This window comes from Dermacentor albipictus, chromosome 2 (assembly GCF_038994185.2).
Source record: "Dermacentor albipictus isolate Rhodes 1998 colony chromosome 2, USDA_Dalb.pri_finalv2, whole genome shotgun sequence".
NCBI lineage: Eukaryota > Metazoa > Arthropoda > Arachnida > Ixodida > Ixodidae > Dermacentor > Dermacentor albipictus.
In genome coordinates, this window is record NC_091822.1 from 191369444 (window position 1) to 191393355 (window position 23912).

At 41.6% G+C, this 23912-nt stretch overlaps 1 protein-coding gene and 1 non-coding gene across 2 annotated transcripts; one reads left to right on the forward strand and one right to left on the reverse strand.

Moving 5' to 3' along the window:
* The first annotated feature begins 384 nt into the window (after nucleotides 1-384).
* Nucleotides 385-23827, forward strand: LOC135898473 (thioredoxin reductase 2, mitochondrial-like). The gene is made up of 13 exons (XM_065427407.2): nucleotides 385-744; nucleotides 852-917; nucleotides 8410-8722; nucleotides 11110-11188; nucleotides 11701-11834; nucleotides 12587-12606; nucleotides 12713-12804; nucleotides 14157-14328; nucleotides 16379-16515; nucleotides 18755-18850; nucleotides 20910-21074; nucleotides 22102-22199; nucleotides 23409-23827. Exons 1-13 carry the CDS (start codon nucleotides 651-653, stop codon nucleotides 23530-23532), a joined length of 1590 nt encoding a protein of 529 aa, XP_065283479.1. The 5' UTR covers nucleotides 385-650; the 3' UTR covers nucleotides 23533-23827.
* On the reverse strand, nucleotides 1376-1450 carry TRNAS-GGA (transfer RNA serine (anticodon GGA)). Its single transcript has one exon. It is a non-coding gene; the product is annotated as a tRNA-Ser (tRNA).
* Nucleotides 23828-23912: the final 85 nt, after the last annotated feature.

Consider the following 23912-nt stretch of genomic DNA (forward strand, 5'->3'; position numbering starts at 1 on the left):
GGCAAAAGTCAGGCCTGGTACCATTACCCCCTTCCATATCCCTCGTACTACCTCGTACCTATTGTAGTTCCACAGTGCCCTACTCTTCATAATCGCTGCACTTCTGTTACCTTTAGTCGTTAGATATTTTTCGTACTCTGTCAGATACTCAAGGCCATTATTTATCCACACCCCAAGGTGTGGATAAATAATGGATGGAACAGGTTATAAAAGCGCCACCTACGGCCGTCGGTTGAACGAAAGTGGGGCAAGCCAACGTTAGCGATGGGGCAAGCTGCTCCCATAGAAGCCGGATTTCCTGCGGATATCTGTGCAGGCGTGTAGGTCTGGAGTTCCACCAGTAGGTCGTTTTTTATTCTATGAGGTCGTGGTTTACATCCGGTACCGCAGTTGGCCAATGGTTGGCCCAACGTTGCGACTGAATTTGTGGACGTTCAACCGGCGGCTCCATTAAGTAACTAAATCTAGTTTGAATGAATGCAGTGTAATCGTTTGTTCAATATTACATTTTCATTTTTTTTTCGAGAAGTAGCTATGTCGTAGCGAATGAGCTCGGCTGCGGCACGCAGAAAGAGAGAAGCCCCTTGTCGTCTGCTGCAGTGACCGCACGTTCGCGTTGACCGCGAGTTTTACGTTCGATTGGAAGCGACATGGCATGTGCTTTACTCAGGCGTGGGTGTTACGGGCTTGAATGGCTCAAATCGTCTCCCATTATTTCGGCCACAATGAAATACTCGACACAAGGTGAGAATACTATATTCACGCATGGACAATGCGCCTCATTTGCTGACATTACGATATGTGAGACTGTCACGCTGTTTTTATTTTCTTTTTGTATCGCTCAACTGTAGAACAGAAAAGCTACGACCTGATTGTCATCGGCGGAGGGTCAGGTGGCCTTGCATGTGCAAAGGAAGGTGAGCGTTTCATCACGCTGCTCGCGACGATAAATAAAACATGTCAGTTGTACGTATGTATAATCGTTTTCCGGAATCGTGCTTTGTTGCTGCCACTTGTTTCGGTACAGTTTCTGTTGTGTACAATGTATTTAACGAGAACATGTAGGCTAACACATATACGCATCACATATTAGGGAATCTATATCTTGTCCGTAACCCAGGTTACCGGATACATAGACGAAGTGGTCGGACCACCTGGTAGCATATATGGTTTAATTGGAGAGCACGCATCGTTATAGTAGTATTGCAGATCGCAGTATGAAACCGATGAACTTAGCTGCTGATGCAAAGTGTTCAGGAACATAGCTTGCATGTTATGAATAAAGGGAAGACATCCACCCGTTCGTATCACTTGCTACAAAGGAAACCCATACGGGTTCCTCGAGAAAGAAAAGCTTCATAATTGAAGAAAAATTCGTCCTGGTCCGGGACTCGAACCCGGGACCACCGCCTTTCCGGGGCAGCCGCTCTACCATCTGAGCTAACCAGGCGGCTAGCAGATGGCAGGGCGAAGTAGAATTTGTCGACAACACGAAGCAAAGGCAAGAGTTTGACGTAGTAGTTCTGCGGAACTTTCGAGGAACCCGTATGGGTTTCCTTTGTAGCAATTGCTACGAACGGGTGGATGTCTGATTTTCCCTTCATTACTTTTTCTCCACCTTGCGGATTTCCGCAGAACTACTACGTCTGCAGCTTGCATGTAACATGCATGCAGCCTTCTTAAATTTTTTTTTTTTCTACAAGAGTACCCACGTAAACGGAAACATTTGTACAAACTGGGGTTGGACAAAACATCAAGAGATATTGATACCAGCATTGTTGCTGCTGCTCACGGCTCACGTAAATTGGTATTCTGAATTTTAGAACCTTATGGGCAAGTTAAAACACTCTAATTGTCCACTGTACCTGATCATTGAAAAGGTTACACTGACATCCTGACAAGTGCTCAAATTGTGGTTGTGCTTTGAGCTTATCAAGATAAGCTATAGCTATAGATTGCATGTGAGATGACAAAACCTATTATTGTGACCATATATGCACCGGATGCGCAGACCTGGTGGCATACACTTTAATAGGAGAGTACACATCAGTAGTATTATATATTACAGATCACATTATGAAACCGATGCACTTAGCGGTGCAGATCAGAGAGCAAATGGGGATAACTGTTATTCTAATTACCATTAAGAGAAAAATATGGAGCTGGGCAGGCCAGGTAATGCGTAGGTTAGATGAGCAGTGGACCATTAGAGTTAAAAAATGGGTGTCAAAGGTGTCAAGAGAAGGGAAGCGCAGTGGAGGATGGCAGAAAACTAGGTGGAGTGATGAAATTAGGAAATTTGCAGGTGCAAGTTGGAATCTGCGTAATAACAGGAGTAATTGGGGATTGCAGGCAGAGGCCTTTCTCCTACAGTGGACATAAAATAGGCTGGTGATGTTGACGATATTATGCACCTGCAAGGGAGCATGCATTTCTCCAGACATTCCTATCTCTTCCTCTTCTGCTCTGCACCTTCTGCCTTGCAGTCCAGCTGCGAAGTGAACTTTCTAAACAGCTGCTTTGGATTACCAGATCAAATGTGAAGACCTAGAGAAAATATCAATAAAAATTTCTGCTGGTACTAGTATATAAGAATTATAGGTCCAATAGCAAAATGTACAGGTCCCATAGATACTTCAGCCAGTCCTCTAGCTTCTACACGGCAATAGAATGTTCTATAATATGACCGGAATGGATCGGGGAGGTAGTGGGTGTCAGTCTGCTGTCAGTGGTTGGCAGGGACCAGTTTATGTGCCGATGTGTCTATAAAACAAATAAAATGCTTTATTGGTCCCAATTAAAGCAATAGAAGTGTAGCGGGCCAAGATGACAATTAAAGGACAGATCAGGTGGGAATGGCGGGAAGAAGAAGAAGAAAAAAAGAGATTTTGCTTTGTTTCTGTGCACGCTTGTCGTGGAATGTTACATTGGCGCAGTCTATGACAGGATAGAAGCCTCTATTATGTGGATAACGTTGAGTATAGCCAGAGACGCGCAACATCAGTCATACTTTTCAACATATGTGAAGTAGATGAGGACGTCAAGTATGATTTACCCGAAAGCATCTCGACTCCCAAGCTTTGTGAGTTTATCGCCCAAAAGGCTGGGAAGACGCTGTAGGAGATTGATGTTCAAGCATCAGTGAAGATAAGAATGAAGCACTCTGAATTTCATGAACACATCATGACGCCGCTGGTACAAATGACAGCAGGAACAGCACCGAGCAAGACCGACTATTCAATGGACTCGTGTCTGCTATAAATGCTTTGCCTGCAGCAGCGAAACGTCGAGTGACAGCAGCAACTCATGGAATATCTTCTGACTCTTATTCAAGCCCAAAAACGACAAAACAAGCAGATGGCAAAGCCCGACTTCTTTGATGGAGAGAGCTCAAGCCCGGGGACTTGGATCCAGTTCTATGAACGGGCATGTGAGGAGACCTGGGACGAACCCTGCGATTGCATCAGGAACATGTGTTAGTTTCTCAGTGAACTTTCCAAGAAGTGGTATGACATCCAATACACTGGACATATGACGGATGCATGGAGGCAGTGGAGAACAAGCTTTTTGGCAGATTTTGATGAAAACCCGGTTGGAAGGTGGGTCCGAGCTATTTTTTATAAATATCCCTCAGGAAACCCCCTAGAATATTTTCACAAGAAAAGACGGCTTCTTCACATGGCAAATGCAGAACTACTGGAGTCCACAGTAGTGCCACTGATTGTTCATGGCTTACCCAAGGAACTTCAGAGGCAGGTGCAAGTAAAGTCGCCTAAAACTACCGAAGAAGTGTTGGGATGTTTTGCAAACACCTGCACCAATTTTACGCCACAAAATGTGCGTCAGACAGATCAGACTTTCGAAAGGGCTCCACGGAGGCCTTGCAAGCTGGAAAATTCTCATGGCCAAAATCGAGTCGTCAACTTAATGGCTACTAACAGCAATGATGCAGAACCAGTAGCTTCTCATTCAGAGGAAGCGCAACCAAAAAACTAACAAAAGAGAGTGTCCAGTCCCACCTGACAACAAAAACTGAGACTTTTTCTAACTGACCTTAGCCTTGTCTATATTAAACTCAATATCATTGGAGACGATGTTGATGCATTGGTTGATAGTGGTGCATCTGTATCTGTAATAAATGAGGCTGTTGTTAAAAGTGACAAAATAATTAGAGGAAGACCGGTGCAGGTACAGAGCTTTGATAGGACAAGACAAATATATGATGAATGGGCGAAAGCGAATGTCTCTTATGAAGGCCGGAGGGCTAATATCGACGTCCTTGTCGTGAAGGGATGTGACTATAAATTATTACTTTCGAGACCAGATATAAAGACACTGAAGTTAAACCTTTATTCGAATGATGAAGTAACTATGGTGCAAGATACGTGCGCATCCTTGGAACATTGCGGACCGCCTTGTTAAGTGTGAAAAAGACGTTCGCGAAAAATTCCCTGAACTTATCTTTCTTGGCAACTATCCACCGGCTACAAAAAAATTTACTGTTTCCTTTAAGCTGAGAAATGTTACGCCAGTCAGAAAAAAGCTTTACAGTACGTCACATGAAAAGAAACTTTGTTTGAAAATTGAGATCCAAAATATGTTAGATGCTGGAATAATGCGGCCGTTGGTGTCGACGTTCACCTCACCAATTACTCTAGCTCTGAAAGAAGACGAATCTTTGCAACTGTGTACTGATTACCGGATATTGAACAGCCAAATGGACATTTTTCCTTTTCCAATGTCAAGGATCGCCGAGATAATTGAAGAAACCGGAGGCTGCAAAATATTTTCCTGTATAGACCTTTGCCAAGGATTTTGGCAGATTCCACTTGAAGAGGAATATAAAATGTATACAGCCTTTGTCACTCCGTTTGATATGTACAAATATAATCTTGCGTACTGAAAAGATTTTGCACCAAAATACAACACACACAAGAAAGACGATGACACCACAGGCGCTACTTCAACTGTTTAATGAGGATGAAAGCACTCGACATATATAGCCCTCCAAAACACCACGCATGTGTACAAGGCAACATGGAGTACAAGGTTTTATCAGAGTAGATGTGATAGAAACTTCAGCTCAGCATTGTAAAGAAAAACCGATGTATCACTAACACAGTTCGGACCCGCTTTCTGGACATGCTGTGTGGACACGCTGGACCCGGACACGCTGTGGAACATGTACGACAGATGAAGGAGCCATTGTACATGCAGTCAAAGTTTTTCTTGGCCTCGCAAGACATTTTAGAAATTACATAAAGGATTTCACAGCACAAGCTAAGCCATTGAACAACCTACGCCATAAAAACACAGATTTCATTGGGACTGAAGAATGTGAGAAGGTGTACAGAGATTTGGTATTAGCCATATCATGAGACCCGGTCCTCACAATACTGAGCTTCACTGTTCCATTTGAACTTACAATGGATGCACTACTGAGCAGGTCGTGTGCTGTACCAATGAAGAAGCACAAGTGGCAGCGAATGCGGAAGACAAGTGGTAGGACATTACTCTTATACTTTCACAAAATCGGCACAAAACAACAGCACAACTGAAAAGGAGGCATGGGCTGTTATGCTAGTGATTAGGTATTTTCGATCGTACCTAGAAGGCACGAAATTCGAACTATTAGCTGACCATCAGGCGCTTACTCATTTGCTGAATGGTAGTCAACCAAAAGGGTGGATTGCTCGCTGGATCAGTGAAATTCAACAGTTTGATTTTGAGGTGGCACACAGGAGCGGAGACGATTTGTCAGATGGTGATCCACTTTCTCGATTTCTCGTTGTTAATAACTGTGGGAACGAGGAAAGCGTGAACTCACTTAAAATGTGGGAAGGCACAGAACAGCTGATGTATTTAGACGGAAAGTTTCACGAACTGGATACACTCAAAACAAAAGTCTTTGGCCTCTATCACGACAGTCCAGAGTCAGGCGGGCATGACGGCTTCCGGTGAACATGCTACAGTATGAGGAGAAGATTTACATGACCCGGTATGAAGAAAGATATTAGCGATTACATTAGCTCTTGTCAAAAATGTCAACTGACCAAAACAAAAGATAAGCAGAAGACAGAGCATGATTTTTCCACCTCATTCAAATGTGCCATTTGAAACTGTACATCTTAATTTCACTGAGCTGATGAAAAAAAGTGAAGGACTGAAGAAAACACAGTCCTCTTTAATGTGAATTGATGAATGCTCAAGGATGCTAGCTGTCAAGTTAGGAAAACAAAATGCTGATGCTGTCATATCTCTCTTAAATATAAAGATGTTTAAAGGATTGAAATGTGTCATATCCAACAATGGCCCGGCATTCAAGTCAGGCATTTACAAGGTGGGAAAAAGACAGAAACATTACCCTGAAGTTCACAGCACCATACCGTCCAGTAGCTAATGGACTAGCAGATCAACTTATCCGAGATATAAAACAATATATAAGTATGTACCCAGGATTATCAGGAGGGTGGAAGTATTGTCTACAAGCAGCTGTGTCGCACCACAATAGATCTCATACGAGCACTCTCGGATGCAGTCCTCAATGCGCTGCCTTTCAGGAACCTGCCTATTTGCCTACGGATGATATACTTGGCATAAGAGAAAAGCTTAACTTGAAGGAAATGAAGAAAAGTTCAGAACAGCAAAGGAAGCACAGGGAAGCGATGAAGAGAGCATTTGACAAACGCCATAACACAAATATTCCTGCAATTGCATTAGGCGATATTGTTCTGGTGCGGAAAGGACATGGCGGTTCTAACACAAAACTTGTGGGTCCGTTTAGAGGGTTAAAATTGGCTACAAAAGAAGGAGTACTTAAGACCATAGGCTACACGACAGAAAACGGTGCGATGGAAATTACAGCCATTGCCAACATCATCCCTTATTTGCAGCTGATGGATGAAACAAAGCCTGGGAGAGTGTAGTGAGCCGAGATGACAAAGGATGGATCTGGTGGGAACGGGAGAAGAAGAAGAAGAAAAAGCAAAAAAGAGATCGTGCTTTGGTTCTGTGCATGCTTGTCGTGAAATGTTACAAGAAGTAGTGATAAAAACTTGTATCGGACAAATAAAATGCTTTATAGGTCCCAATAAATGCAATGGAAGTAGTGATTGTGATATAAACATGTATTGGTAAGTATTGCTGAGCAAGAAGCCTGCGGAGCAGAGGCGCTAGACATCAAGAATTGAGGCTTTGCTTTAATAAATGAATTATGCGTTGTAAGCTCCATATTTGTTGCACTGAGGAATTTGGGTACTGTTTGTTGCTTCACTGTGTAATTTCATTGAGGACATAGCTGGCCACCAGCACATCTGTAGGGTTAGTACAGATGAGACTATATGTATAGGCCACAATTTGTTATATGACTGCTGTCCTGTGGGTGAGCTGTTTGGTGAGACAGCTGCAACAGCCATGGTCAGTAAAGTTTAGGAGGGTTTGCCTAGAAAGCCTCGCTTTAATATGAACAATTAATACACCTTTTTAGAACAAACCATTTTGGTACACTGCGCTCCTGTCTACACCAATACACTGATAAACTAATAGACAAAAACAGGCTCTCAGTTTATCAGGTATGTATTTTCATAGACCAATACCAGCTATCTGTTTATCAGCGTATCAGGTCTATTTCATAATCCAATAGACTAATACAGACTACATCAGTTTTACCAGTGTATCATTAGATGAAACCAATAAAATTTATCTATTGTAATTTCTCCTATAGAAAAAAAGCAAAGCTTACATTACATTCTTACATTATAGATGAATCCATAGGCATACCTGTAAACTTTTATGATTTTGTAGTAAAACGCTGGATTTTAAGATCCTGTTTACAGTTGTATTGAAACCAATATTTCTACATTTTTTTTGCTTGCGTCTAGTTTTGAACAAAACTGATATCAAAAGAATACAAACAGTTGCTGACAGATCTTTTATAGCCTGACTTTTCAAACCTGTTGATTATTTGGACCTATCCACATCAGCGATGCCCACCTAATCACAAGGTGACAAAAATTTCGGCTGTGTTATGTGAATATCTAATGAATAAACTTCATTAACATTTCTATTTTCTGTGGCGCAGATCAGTCTAGCTATGAATCTTTAGTAAGTGATCCACCAACATATGTTGAGTAATCAAAGGGTATTTAGTGTATTTCGTCACATGTTGGTATTTTTTGGCTTTGAAAATAATATTTTTCAAACTCTGAGATTTGCAGATGTATGTATGGCTCCAAATTATTTGTCTTTCAGAGCTGTGTCTAGCTTCTGCAGGCATCAGACATTGTAACAAAAACTGGCAGCCCCTATAGTGGGCCGGGGTGATGTGGAGTAAGACATTGCCCCTGTTGCCTCCCATGTGTGCGTTCCTGTGATTATAAAATGTGCCCTCTGGCTTGTGTTTGAATGCAGCACAGGCATGTGGCATGAAAGTGGCTGTGCTGGATGCTGTGTCGCCCTCGCCTCGAGGCAGCCGGTGGGGACTCGGGGGCACTTGTGTCAATGTTGGCTGCATACCGAAGAAGCTCTTCCACCAGGCAGCACTGCTGGGTGAAGCCCTGAGGGACGCCCCGCTCTATGGCTGGCAGCTTCCTGGCCAAGTTTCAACAGCCCAGGACAGTGCAGCGAAATCCAGGCTGAACCATGAATGGGCCACTCTGAGAAACGCAGTGCAATCACATGTGCGGTCCCTTAACTGGGGACACCGAGTGCAGCTGAACAAGAAGTGTGTCTTTTTAATCGCTTCTTGATTGAACACAGATGCGCGCATTGTGAAGCAAATCATGTGGTAGGAAAAATTGGCTGCTGAACGAGCCCATCAGAAACTCCCAGAAAGTTTAATGCCATCTATCGAGTGATGCACCAGAGCTCTTGGACAGCAGACTGATATATGCATGAGCACTTACAAGAAGGTATCTAATTGTTAAACGATATATGATCCCTTCCATGTGATACTGTTATATATGCAGACATGTTGCCTTGGCTTCCTCAGACTATTTTGTGTGATTATATATTGGATATAGCATAGTCAAGTTTCTGGCAGTTTCACAGGCAATCAGCAAAAGGTAATCTAGTGGCACCTTAATCTAGAGAATTTTACGTGTGTCAATATTATGTCAAGTTTCTTAATCATTGAGCTGGAGCTTCAAAGTGCTGTGATGGAGCATAGTGGTTCACTGTTAGAGAGGACTGCTTCTGCTGTTTACCCCAAAGAAGGCCAGTGAACCTGTACAGAGGCCACAATCTCTTTCCCCTATTAGTAGACAGGTGTAATTGCTATCAGCAGCAGGCACATCACTACAGGAGGATCTACAAACACTTAATTTGGTCCTTCTTGATTTTGCCCCTTTTATGGCACTACTGTAGTGGTATAAAACTGTGCACGTCATGTATCTGCCATTTTGCTGTAAACAGTAGCTTTAAAATGACACAGGAAAAGATAGGACCACATGAAATTAGACCAATCACACGAACCCTAATCCTCTATACATACATGTCTTAATTTATATGTTCAATGCAACTTTTCAGAGTTGTTTTTACTACTTTATAAGAGTGACTTTGATCTTTGCTACCTGCTTACATAGTGGGTCTTTTGCAGTTTTGCCAATGTAAAAACTACTTCCAAGGTTGCACGTCGAATCTGTGAAAAAGATACTTTGGCATTCCAAAGTCAATCCTGATGACATAGTGGCTTGAGCAGAAATTATCAACAGGACAGATGAAAACCTAGTTGCTATCTACTACAACTCGCTAGGTCATGCCTTGGTATAAAAAGGACAAACAGCTCTTGTCTGCCTTCATGTGACTAAGGATCTCGCATGGACTTCGATATGTCTTTGTGTTTTCACCTTGACTTGGTCAGTGACCAAATAAAAAAAAAAAAACGAGGGGCAAGATGTAACCATGATTTGCCAGTTCATTACACTCACATCCGGGATAGCCACCTTCAAGTGCCACGTTTTCTTCAACCGGAAGTACAAAGTGGAGGACCTTATTCCCAAAAATCTGCGCTTGAAGGCATTGGTTGCATCAGCCACAAGATAATTCGGCAAGCCGAGAAGAAATTACTGGCAGCATGAGCTCAAGAATACCATCATAGTTCGCTGGTGTTTATGTAATTGGACGTCCATAGTTTCTTAGCAGCTGTGGCATTCTGATGTGGAGCACAAGGTCGCGGGTTTGATTCCTGACCATGGCACCTACATTTCAATGGCGCTGAATGCAAAAATGCTCATGTAGTGTGCTTTCAGTCCAGACTAATTTGGAGTCCTCCGCTACGGCATCCCTCATAAGCTACTGTGCAGTTTCAGAGTGTTAAAAACCACAATTTAACTTTACTTTATGTACTTGATCTAACTTCAGAAAGGAAAAACATACATGCATAGATGATGAGCAAAACAAGAACAAGGTAAAAGCGGGAGCCAATGTTTCGACAAGTGGACTTGTCTTTTTCAAGGCAGCTCATACATGCATATACTCTTGTATGCAGAAGTAGCACTACCTATGTGTGTACATGTTTACCTTCTTGTTCATACTAAGGTTTTCAATAGCACAGACCACGGGCTCACTTAGACTGTCACTCTGTTGTTTCACTTGAGGCTATGGAATATATTTATTAGTTCTTTATAATAGGCCTTCTCCTATGCTGTGTTGCTATCTCGGGAATCGTGCTGGGCAGCTGCCTTAGGTGATCCAGTGGATGGCAAATTGCAGTAAATAATGCTGACAGAGCAACATAATATGCTAATGTCACTGTGGGTATACAGGTACAATAAAATGAGCCAAGCTGCATTTCCTTCTATGTTCAAATGCAAGGTAATTTGCTGTTTTGTTACTTTAAGTCATTGACTCACATCAGCACAAGCTGGTTCCATAATTATCAAGTTTAGATTGCACCCCATAGTTCGCAGGACCTTTCATTAAAGTTATTCCATCCATCCATCCATATCTCTCTTCACTGCCATCCTGCTTATGCAAGCTGTACCCTCAGCAACAATGGTGCTTTTCTCGTTTTGGAACTCAAATATAGCAAATTACCTTGACTTAATTTTTTTCTTTGCTGTCTTTTCAAACGCTTTGGTTGTAGCTATGCTTTCTGTTCTTTTACATCAGGAAGGTGGATTACTATAATGCTCATGGAAGGTTTCTTGAGCACCAGAAGGTTGTTGCCCAGGCTCCCAATGGCAAAGAGGTTTGTTTTTGTCTTGCAAAAGTACTGTTTGTTTGGGCTAACTACTATTCAAGTAAAGCTATTATTGTGCCACATGAAAGCTTATATGCCTAATCTGTCAATGCTAAAAGTGCAATGTTTGTATCTATCCAAGGTATACAAAGTTCTAACATGGTGAAAATTGGAAGGGATGGGGAGGGTCGTGAGGGTGATGTACAGGCAATGTTGCAAGTGTTTTGGGAGGTAATTAGTTCTGGTGTGGGTTAATTATCCAATTTGTATTAATTGACTGCCAGAGCCATTGCCCAGCATCAAATGGTTTGTAAGAGGAATCTTCTTTACAGGAAGCTTAGAAAGTTATTTGGTTGCGATTTCGCAAAGTTCCACAAACCTTATGGCGTTTTTTTTTTTGCTTCAGCATGAGTGCATATGAGAAGCAGCTCATTTTAGCAATTGTGCAATGCAATTTAAGCAGTCTCGGTGTGCATAATATTTCTTTCCTTTTTCTTCTTTTTGGTAATCCTCATGGACAGGAAATCCTTGTGGCCAGCAAGTTTGTGATTGCTGTGGGAGGCAGGCCAATCATTCCAAAAGATATACATGGCCTTTCTGACTATGCCATTACGTCAGATGACATCTTCTCTCTAGAGAATCCACCAGGAAAGACGTGAGCATTTATCTCTGCCCTCTGTTTTTTTAGCTCCGTATGTTTCTCACTCTCACTAACTGTGGACATTTAGCTGCTACCTTCTCTTTATTTGTTCACTTTAGCTGTGCTTCAGGGGTTACTATTTCATCATCTGATAGCTTTATGAACTCGAATGTTTGATGAAAGCTTGTCTGGTCAGGAATTAACCATGGCAGAAGAAAAATAAGGATGTCACCCACAGTCAACATGCATTGGCAAAGCGGGCTATTTTGGAAACAGGCTGAGGCAACATATTTACAATGTAAGAAACAAAAGCACTGGCTGTTGTTGACCTTTCTTTTTGCCACTTCTGGTAGTTTAGGAAGCAGTTCGTGTCAAGCCACTGATCAGAGTTTTCTCTAAAGTATAGCAGTGTTGAGGGAAAGGGGGCAGTGATCCACATCAGGTGCCCAAATCCACTTTCTGTATTTTGCGTGGGGAACCTGGGAATGGTTTTTGGGAATAGTCGGACATCTGAAACAGCTTTGAGCATCAGTGCCTTTGCTCAGGTACATGTCATAAAATATTGCTGTTCTCTGAGACCTGGAACACAAGTGCCAGGTCTCAGGGTGCGGTAAAGCTAGCTCTTTATTTGAAGGCTTGTTGAATGATGTAACCCATTAAAAATGGTTACTTAGCTAGAGTACGCAAAGTGTGCATTATTGTATTGCTCATAAACGGTACCACATGGTGCATCTTTTTACATGAAGGCTCAATTCTTGGTTTTTCAGACTGGTGATTGGTGCGAGCTGTATCCTTCTTATGGTAGCTGTGTGGTGCACTAAGCCTATGATATCTGATCTTCTCATGCTCTCTGTGAAGCTTCTTTGAATGTCATGCCTTGATCAGGTTAACAGATGTTGCATTAGAATGTGCTGGCTTCTTGAATGGACTGGGCTATGACACATCTGTGATGGTGAGGTCCATTTGCCTACGTGGGTTTGACCAGGTAAATTTATTGATTTCGATCTTAGATAGAAAAATATAACACACTCCTTTCTAGTTCACTTGCTGGTAAATTTTCTGGCATCCATTTATATATATAAACGATGGCACTCCATCATGCCGACAGTGTTAGCTCAAATGTCAATGTAAGTCTGTGATTATTCCTTTTCCAAAACAAAGGCTCTATTAATGGAGTTTCATTCAGGACACTCAGCATTCATCTGCTACCCAGCTCACAGCGAAGGGCAGAAAGGCTGAATGTTCCATTTAACAGGTAATGCAACTGTAGGGAGGCCAATATTTAAAGAAAAAAAGTGCACACCATTGCAGCGTGTATGTAATAAAGAGAGTGAATATCCTCACGAAAATACACCATGTCTATCAGAGCTTCGAATTTGAATATTATTGCTGCCACTTACTGCTACGCATTTAATGATTTGGAACAGGCGTGCATGTATCAATCCTCTTAAGATGTTTATTTAACTACACAAACATATGATCACAGAAAAAGCAGACAAGAACAGGCACCTGTTCTTGTCTGCTCTCTCTGTGATCATTTGTTCACGCAGTTAAATAAATGTTTGCTAATATGCACCAACTTACTCAACAACAAGTTCTTCTAAACTACATCTCTTCAGATGTTTATTTGTTTTGTCCTCTTGATGAAGAACAGTGAGAGAAGTTCAATGGTGTAATTTCATTTTATTTCTGGTGTATAAGTTTTAGCTTAAGTATGTACATTCAAAGCTAAGTGAACTTAAGAAAGGCTCTGTGTTTAGCTATTGACCTTGAGATAGCGCCTTGGAAGACAAAATGAGCATAGCAAGTTTAACATGTTAGTTGCAATTCAGCAAACCATTATCATTCTAAAGAAAGTGCACTGTTGAGACATGGATGAACACATGGAACATATGGAGACATGGATCACACGAACGTGAATGTTTGTGTGAGTGCTAACATTTGTGCAATTTAGTATTTGTCCATGTCTCAACAAGTGTGTGACCTTTCAAATTATAATGGCCAGTTATCTAACTCGCCAATACCTCCCGAGTCAGAAAACCATGCTTTGGCATGGTCCGCTGATTCATAACTATCACCTGTAGTCTTGTATGCCAGGAGTTGTAGGAATTAAGGTGTTAGTTTTTTTTTCTTTAATTTTATACGTTGGCATTTTTATTTCATAGCCGAGTTCTTTGCCTAAAGAAGAAAAAAAAATCTAGTTTTAGATGCCACAACCACAGTCTTAATATGAATATTAGGCTCATTGCCTTTCTCTTCATTTGGTCACACCCTGTTATCCTGTTATTCTGTTATCGTTGGCTGTTACTTTGTACATGAATTTTTTTTTGTATTTAGCAAATGGCCAAGCTAGTGACTGACCACATGACGTTAGAAGGAATAAAGTTCCTCTGGAAGTGCCTGCCCAAGGAGGTGACCAAAATGCCAGATGGCAAGTTGAAGGTTAAGTGGTGCAGCTCTGATGGCAGAATCCAGGAGGACATCTTTGACACCGTCTTGGTAGCTGTTGGTGAGTTGCAATTCAGGTCTACACATTCATATTTGCGCGGTCATTTGTAGAATGGCTCACTGGTATTTACAAGCAAAACCAAGGACTTACTTGTGCATGTAACAAGTTGTAGCTCTTACATATATTCACCTGAACACATGCAGTCATTTAAATGCTTTTGTAGTTGCAAATTTGCCTTACGCATGCGCATGTTATTGGCCAAACAGTGTTGTGGCACATTGTCTCATTGACTTTTACATTGCACATTTGGCATGTTGAGACATGGAGAACAGTGTGTCACTTCATCAGTTCACGTTCAACTGCAGATGTGTGTGAAAACGAAGATAGCTGTTTGTGTGGCAGAGTGATGAACTACAGATTGCATGCTTCTTCAATTAGTCTGAGAAAAGCTGTGCTGCATGTGCCTGTATGCATGTGCATGTGTGTGCTTATCACTAATGGAGTCTATAGTAGTATAACATGCATGGTGTGAAGAAGTTGTAGATTTTATTTTATGGCACTTATCGGCTGGAAGAGTATGCATACACTGAAGCCCATGTATTGAAGCTGACTAGTATTTAGCTCTAGTTATGATTTTATTGTGTGATGACTGGTTGAAAGGGGAAGCTCCTCTTCCTTACATATTCAGCATGAAGTGCACATTAAAGATGCTCCGTGGTTATATTCTAGGCACACTGTGTTTTTGTGTTGACGCTTCATTGTACAGCAGGCATGTTTTAGCGAAAAAATAAATGCATACTGTGTGCAGAGTGTAGGGGTTGGAGGACGGGACTTCGGGATGAAAAACCAAAACTTGGGAGGGATTTATTTTACATTATTTACAAGGAGGTGAGCGACAAGTAACAGTTGTACAGTCATTACGGGCCGGCAGCAACTCGGACGCTGCGGCCTGCGGCAAGAAGTTCGAGAGAGGTGAATCAGGGAATCAGGGCATGTCCCAGAATGTTCAGGTCTCTCTGGAAGGCTTCTTATAAACCCTTCGAGCACTGTAAGTCACGTCATGTTTGACCAATGGGAGAGTCCGCTCCGATGACGCCACTTTCAGCCAATGGTAGGCGCCCGTGTCGCGGTGTCACACCTGGCGGCTCTTTGTGGTCTTGCCTCGCAGACTGGCAATGCACTTCGAACGAGGAGAAGGGGAGGGCTGCTCATGCTCCATTGTCGGATGCCCACCTGCTAATCCCGGCGGCGCACGAACTTGTTGGCACGTGAACTTGTTGCCTTAAACTTGTTTGCTCGGCCGCTCCTCTGGAATGTGCTTTCCTGCTTCGGCATTCCTCAATTAGCTGTGCTGCGTTTCGAAGTGGTTTGGGGAACTCGAAGTAGCCTCAGGAAGCGGCGCCATATCTAACAAGAGTCAGATTAAGCCCTTGTCCTCTTGATTTTTAGATAGAGTCACTGATAGAGTCATAAGGGCACAATCAGTAGCATGTACTGCTGTTATTCGCACCACAGAACGTTAAAACACACACACATGATTTGCGGCAGGGATCATCCTAACATCTCGCAGCCATATATTCTCTCAGTGTGTTGCAGGTTCTGGCACCCCATACAGAAGAAAACAAACTGTTGTCAGGTGGTGCATTGGGCACAAAATGGGCCCAAGCGCCCAACAAAAATGTTTGCCGGAGTTCTTGTTTGTAAGCACACAAGAAATGTTTGCAAGAGTAGTTTCCAAGCAAAAGCATATACTGCTGCTGCTGCTTCATGTGAAAGAAGCTTCCTGACAGCTAACCTTTCATTAAATGCCAACTATAAAGACATTTCACTTTGGCTGTATTTGAAGCAGTCTGTACTAGTGAAACAATCTTGGCAAAGCTACAGTGCTGGTAATTGTTAATTGTTATTATTAATAGGGTTTCAGTAGCACCTAAGCAGATGATGCATGCACCTCGTAGTTAGCGGATATGATAGGCAAATTTGAGATCATGGCCTCTGAGACTTTCAGTGCGCACCCAGGTGCCGCCTAATATCTTGGATGTCACGCTGAGTTGCGATCTGGTTCTCGATATTCGAAGTTCTGCATCATGCTCTTGCTCTGAATGTGCAGGGCGACGAGCAGAAACATCAAGCCTTAATCTGGATACAGTCAAAGTTAATGTGAATCCCAAGAATAAGAAGATTGTTGTTGACAAGAATGAGCAGTCATCTGTCAGCAACATCTTTGCTATTGGTGATGTGATAGACGTGAGTATGCATGTTCTTTCATTCATTCATTTATTACTTCGCGAAGCCACACAGTTTAGCAGCACCGCCTTTTCTTGCTTCAAGATTTTTCAGTGTGCTTTGATTGTGACACTTAACACCACATTACTGTTCATACCTGTATGTGAATGCATGCATGTGTGTATGTGTACACGCACATGTGTATGTTGGTGTGTCTTGGAAGTAGTAGAAATATTCTGGATGTCCATAGTTTCATCTTCTTTTTCAGGACAAAGTTCACTGTCCCTCATTTTTTTCTCTGTCTTGCTTCAAATCAAGCAATAGAAAAGTTTGTTATCATATATTTGCGGACAGCTTTTTGTGGTACTGAAGGGAAAACTACGAAGAGTGCGAACAAGCGAGAATGCTTCTGAAAAAACATCCACATTTTCATGTGTGTCAGTTTAAGCTGGGGAAGATGAAACATAAACACCTAAATACCCTGGGAAAAATTCTAACAGAAATATTTTATTGGCATCTATAGGTTTCATCTTACTTGATTATGAAATGATAGACCTGTTACACTAATAAAACTGATAGCCTTTATTGGTCTAGTGGACCATAAAATTGATACATTAATGAAACTGATAGCCTTTATTGGTCTATTAGCTTACAGCTAGGTGTATTGGTGTAGATAGTAGCATTGTGTACCAAAGTGGTTTGTTCTACAAGGGGCATTAATGTTCATTCTAAAGCAATCTCTCTGTGTGGAACCCAACCAGACTTTTCAGGTTGTGGTTGCTGCTGCTGCCTTGCCAGTCGTGGCGTATATATAGCCACATCTGTACTACCCCTACAGATATGCTGGTGGCCAGCTCTGATCTCTACGAAATTATGCAGTGAAACGCCAAATGGTACCTAAATATCCTCGTTATAACGAATAAACAGCTTGGAATGCATAAACCCTTTATTAAAGTGACACCTTTTCTACCTTTATTCTCGATGTTTGGCGCATCTGCTTTGTCGACTTCTTGCCAAGCAATACTACCAATACAAGTTTATATCATGATCACTACTTCTATTGCATCTATTGGGACCTATAAAGCATTTTATTTTCCAATACAAGTTTATATCACTACTACTGTTTCAATTGGGACCCATAAAGCATTTTGTTTTTCTTATAGAACTCTCTATTGCCCTGATACAGGACTGGCAAAAATCTTTATGGGACCTGTATATTTCATATAAGACCAACAGAGATTTCTATGGGAATTTTTCCTTGGGTAAGATAAAATACACCACTGAGTATCGAAGTTGACTTATTTTGTGGCCTTTCCATTCAGCACCTGGACAAATGCAAAACTGTCACAGGTGGAAGATTCAAATCAAATCAAATCAGTTTATTTGGGCATGAACATGTCTACACAGAACATGCCCACGGAGTGACACAAATGACACTAATAGCATAATTGCTATTAGCTGTTGCTATTATTAGTTCAGCGTGTCTTCCAAGAAACAAAAAGCACTGTCAAATGCTGCCGGACTACTTGACACAGTAGCACATGTGCAGAAGCTTTGCCCACATAGTTTTCCCTACATCGCCATGGAAAGTTGTCCGCAAGTAGAGTATGTCTTTTTTTGTAAATAATTAATTTCAAACATTTCTATGCCATGGGTTATGAAAGCTAGAATTATTATTCTGTGCTGTATTTGATGGAGGATATGAAGCTGAACTAAACAATGAAATAACCTATAGCTCTGTAATTTTCAAATGGGAGGAAAGCATAAAACCAAAACCTTTTATCATTGGCTTAAAAAAGACAAGGATGTTTTATCTTTTATACCTCTTGCCAGTGCTTTAATTTAATTTTTTGTAATTTTCTAGGTTTGCAAACAATTGGCTCCATGAGCAATTTTCACTCTACATTGGTATCCCGTTCAGGGACACTGTATTTCCTTGCATTCCACGAAATTTAGAGTCTGAAAATTACTTATATATCTCGGGTTGGGTCAAAGACACAAGTTATCAAGCTTGCCGTAAAGTGTAATTTACAGTGAGTCCTCTGAAAAGGCATGGCACACATCACTTCTACAAGATGCAATGTCTGAAATTTCCAAGTGCTGAACACAAATTCACTTATTAAAGTAATTGTAACTGAATTATATAATTAACAAAAAAACATAATATGTATGCAAGCTGCATGTAAAACAAAGCAGTTTTCAACTCTCAAATTTGGTTAGAAAGTCATTGCAAGGATGTTTTTACATGGCTTATGTCCAGGGAAAACCTGAGCTTACGCCTGTCGCCATTCATGCTGGTAAGCTTCTGGCACGACGACTTGCTGGAGTATCTTCCGAGTACATGGACTACAACAGCGTAGGTCCCTGACACACAGGGTGTTTTTATTATGTCTTGATTTATTTTTGGGCTCTGTAGTGGTTGAGTATGGTCAATGTAACCTGTGCCTGATCAAAAATCTTCTAGGAAGAAACAATTATTTTAAAAAATATCTAGAATTGTTTTGTGTCAAAAGTGTCTATTAACATAAAAAATTACTTCGTAGTCATAAGTCAGGCACTCACAAAGTAAGCAATGTCTGCAAGTTGTAGTGCGTACATGCTTGTGAGACATGTTCCTGGACATGTTCACTAGGCCACGTTCACTAGGCTTTCTTAGGCAGTTTTTTTTTTGCTTGTCTGATATGCTTTTAATATTCCAAATGTTATGGCCTCACGCAGCGTTGAGCATGATATATTGCATTTAATAACAGAGGCTGTACTCACTGCATTTACACAACATGTGCCAGTAAACAAAATAGTGTTCAGGTTATGAAAGAGAGCTTCACATATTTTTCTTATTTCATCACAAAGACACTGACTTTCATTGACTTAGGCAGAGGATGGGTTCAGGGGGTTTTAATGCCTCCCCCCCCCCACCCACCTCTAAATTTTCTGATGAAACCTTCCCCCTCCTTCTGGCAGAACAGAAAAGTTCAGCAGGCTGGTTGGTTAGAGTGAAGGTGTGGATGAAAAGCAAGGATTCATTGTGAAAGCGAGGCAGGGGCCAGTGACAGTCCCAGTTGGGGGTGGGCATATCATGGTAAAACGAAAAGAGGGACTAGTATTCAGTATAATTAAAGTATTTGCTATAGCAGCTATTAGAGCAATCTAGCTGGGCAATTTCAACTCCTGTGCAAGGCACATTATGAACGCAAGCAGGCTAGTGGGCAAGATAAACCACTGTGGCTATGCACTGAGATACAAGAGGTTTGGTGGGTCCCTTTCTTTCCACATGGGCCAGTGTGGAGCTGTTTTTGAAGTGGGCACACAACTTGCCCTCACCTCCACCCACATACGTGGTGCGTATGCTGATATTTGGCATGTACAGGCACCGACAAAAGTGGTATACTCCACGCAGCGGGAGCCGGAAAAATGGCAAACTGCATCGCAAAGCCATCTACAGGCATCATCTGGGATCGAGACAGCCAATGGGTGCCCTTTATTATCTGCAGGCATGTCGCTTGACTCGTGTCAATGTTTCGTGCTTCAGCTCGCCAAAATGCCGAGCGATGCCGCTGCTCCGGTTCCCGCTTCGTGAAGTATACCACTTTTGTCGGTGCCTGTACATATATGTAGTAGGGAACTAAAAGATTATATTTTGCATTTTGGCTCCTCTGAGCTAAACTGTTCAGAAAGTTGGCTTGGAAAGCTGTAATGAACAACATAACATGTAATCAAACCATCATGCACACAACTTTCATCCATGTATTTATCACAGGGAAACAATATACATCAACCAGCACGTGAAAATATGTATGCGTGGGTGAGAGAAATTTTGATAATAACTGGAGAGGTTAACCAAGTGAAAGGCTTGGCAAGCTACAGCAGGCCACTACTATAGCAACTGTGGCTGTTGGAGAGCCTCTCCCAAAGTAAATCTCTGGCTATGCCACTGCTGCCTTTGCATGAGAAAATGTGTAGCTGTAGTGTTCGGCGGCATATACATTGTTACATTAAAAAAAGTATCAATACATGAATTTTATGGTTGTTTTTTTATGATTCATTTATGTAAGTATCTGGGGAGTTCTTAGTAGTAGTAGTAGTAGTAGTAGTAGTAGTAGTAGTAGTAGTAGTAGTAGTAGTAATAATAGTAGTAGTAGTAGTTGTGTTAAGGGCCAAAAGGAGGAAGGAAATGAAGGCTCGCAGGCGTCACAACTGTCTCAGTTCCCAGTGGACACCTGAGCTGTCCTGCGGCTGTGGAAAAAAATACTACAGACTGAAAAAGAAAGGTAGGAAAGAGGAAAGTTATATTTGTCTGTCAGAAGCCTAAAGGCCTGTCGCTGATTTCTTACCTAGTATAAAGTGGCTTGGCAAGTGTCTGTGTTACTTTTCTTGCTGTATTGAAATGATAAAGTTGTTGTGTGTCTTTAACTCAGGTCCCTACAACAGTCTTCACACCACTTGAATATGGCTGTGTCGGCATATCTGAAGAGCTTGCTATTGAAACTGTTGGCAAAGAAAACATAGATGTCCTGCATGCCTTCTACAAGCCACTGCAGTACACTGTGGCTCAGAGGGATGCCAGCCATTGCTACATCAAGGTATATCAATTTCCTCAAACTTTCACAGCAAAGTTGTAAACACTGCTAGAATCACATCTTGCGCCCAGACTAGAGCCCATGCAAGAAAACATGCTAAAGAAAAAGTGTCCAGACTAATTGCAAGAGAACTAATAGTCTGATAGAGATGAAACTTTGTGGGCTTAAGACATCGCATATCATATGCACAGGAAATTATAAAGATATAGGTTACTGATGAAAGTTGTAAGAAATTATCAGTCTTACTAATTGCATGTAATCAACACACACCGGGACATTTGAAACAATTGCTGCAAGTAAAATTTCAACTGATATCTGAAGGAATAGGAAGGGTACTTTGCAAAAGATATTTGAGAAAGTTAAAAAGATAAGGCACTGTTCAGAGAGCTTTAACAAATTATGGGTATCACTAATTGGAGTTCACTGCACCAATTTTAGAGAAGGTAACGTGGTAGCTGTATAAAAATTAAAACTCTCATCAAAATTTAATGCAATAATACAGCCCACATTGCACAGAATCTATGAGTAAAGGTGTGTGGGTCAGTTACGTTAGGCACAAAAAGTTCACGAAGTACTGTGGGGCTCACTAAAATGCCTTAGAAAAGGGCGAAATTTTAAATAGCTATTGCTGTAGGCAGGGGAACAAAAATTTAGAGCTGAAACATTGCTCTGGAATAGTTGAATTCCTCTGCATGATAATGGTGGCTTCAAATATTTATTTACAAAATAAGAAATATTTAAATAATTTTGATAATCAGAGCTGGGTGCACTCAGCGGTGGTGGTAGCAATGGCGGAGGAGTTATCGCATGAGCAGTGCATGTTGTGAGTATCAAATAGTCTCCAAAGGACATGGTGACATGATCCTCCTTCACAGCACAATGTGACAGCTACGCTACAGTCTTTGGTGAATTATTCTGTAAGGTTGCATAAGTCTGTCAAGAACTTATTTTCTGTGCATGACAAATGAGTGGGTTTTAGGTTCTTGACAGTTCGAGGAAGTGTTACCTATCTATTCTTTCTCTCTTGTAGGCCATTGTGAAACTGTCAGAACCACAGCATGTGCTGGGACTGCACATGACAGGGCCCCATGCTGGGGAGGTCATCCAAGGCTTCGCCGCTGCACTTAAGTAGGGAGCTGAAAAACTGCAGCATTTTACTGCTTTAACAATGGCAGAACATTAGAAAACGTATCTTGCCTTTGATTTATGATCCTGCTATGTTTTCGAAATATATCTTCTCTCCCTCTCTTTTTTTCTCGCTGTGGTGGCTTAGTGTTGATAGCATTTCTTCGCGTAGCATGAGATCCCAGGCTCGACGCCCGGCTGCGGCAGCCACTTTCAGACAGAGATTAAATGCAAAAAAGCGTGTATACTTAGATTTACATGCACATGAAAGAATCCTAATTGGTCAAAATTATTCTGGAGCCCTCGACTATGGTATTTCTCATTGCCCCATTGCTGCTTTGGAACTTTAATCTTGTTGAATCAATCAAGCAATCTTTATATCCTGGTATGTTATGGCTAGATATAAATTGGAACAAACAAACTTTAAATGAAGAAAGCGAAGAGCTGAGATTCCTGTAACTGCCTAAATAACTGTCGGACTGTTCTGTACCTGGAAATGGATGATTGGAGAGACATAAGGGGTTGGAGAGCCAATGAGGGATGCAAAGGTAAAAACAAAGTGAACGGGTTAGAAGTTCGAATCCGAGTTAAAACGCTTTGTCAGTAGGACATCTGAATGATGTCCCAGTGTCCATGCACCATTTGCGAGACAATTAGAACATCCGCTAGATGTCTACTGTAGTTTCAGATGTCCTACCACAGACATGCCAAGGATATTGTGCGCATGGTCCTTTCTTGGCTTGTATTTAAATAGTAGTCCTCCAAGAGGCTTTGTCATTGCATTCATTCGTAACAGAATGATGTTTTCTCATAAGTGCAAATTATAATTCAAAGGTATCACGTATGCAGCTCGTGTTTACATCATACTTTGTAAATTTTCTGAGACTTTGACAACTCCAGCTAATACGCCACAGTTGCTTGTGCAACTGGTGCCTGTGTGCGACAACCACGGCTTTCCTGCAACAGAATCATTCAGTATAGCCCCTTCTTGAATCTGCCTTTCTTCCCATGAGGCTCAAGCAAGTGCTCTTATTCCTTATATTCAAGCAGAAATGAATATTGGACAATTTAAAATCGTAAATTCTCTAATTGAGTACAAATCTGTGTGGTAGTACTTGAAATTTAGAATATTTGTACAACACTCTCTTTCATACCACCTGTGGTAATTTAAAGCTCTTGTTACAGTGTAGAAAATGTTGTGCATTGTTTCAGGTCTGGTATGACAAGACAGACCCTGGAGCAGACTATAGGCATCCATCCAACTGTGGCTGAGGAAGTCGTCAAGTTGTGGATAACAAAGCGGTCTGGAGAGGACCCGCAGGTCACGGGCTGCTGAGGTTAAGCGGAACGGCTGTGCTTCTAGAGCAGCTCAATCAGGATTGAAATGGCTGATTGCATGCTCAAACAAGGAGCACAGACGTTCCATGCACACATTGAAGCTAGCTGAGTTGCAGTTGTCTCTGCTGTGATGATGCTGAACCCTTAAAAGCCAAACATTGGTTTGGGCTCAGCTGATGAAGCAGTGACCACACTGCACTCTTATGGATGATTTCTTAGCTGGGGTATGGTTTTATTCTCTTAGCTGTAATATTGTTTATAATGATTGCAATAAATTTGATAATTATGATTGATATGTTTTTGTGAAATAAATTTTCTGTTGGCTGCAGACATTTCTGCAGAGCTGTACTGCTACTGCTTTGCCTGCTGAGCAGTAGC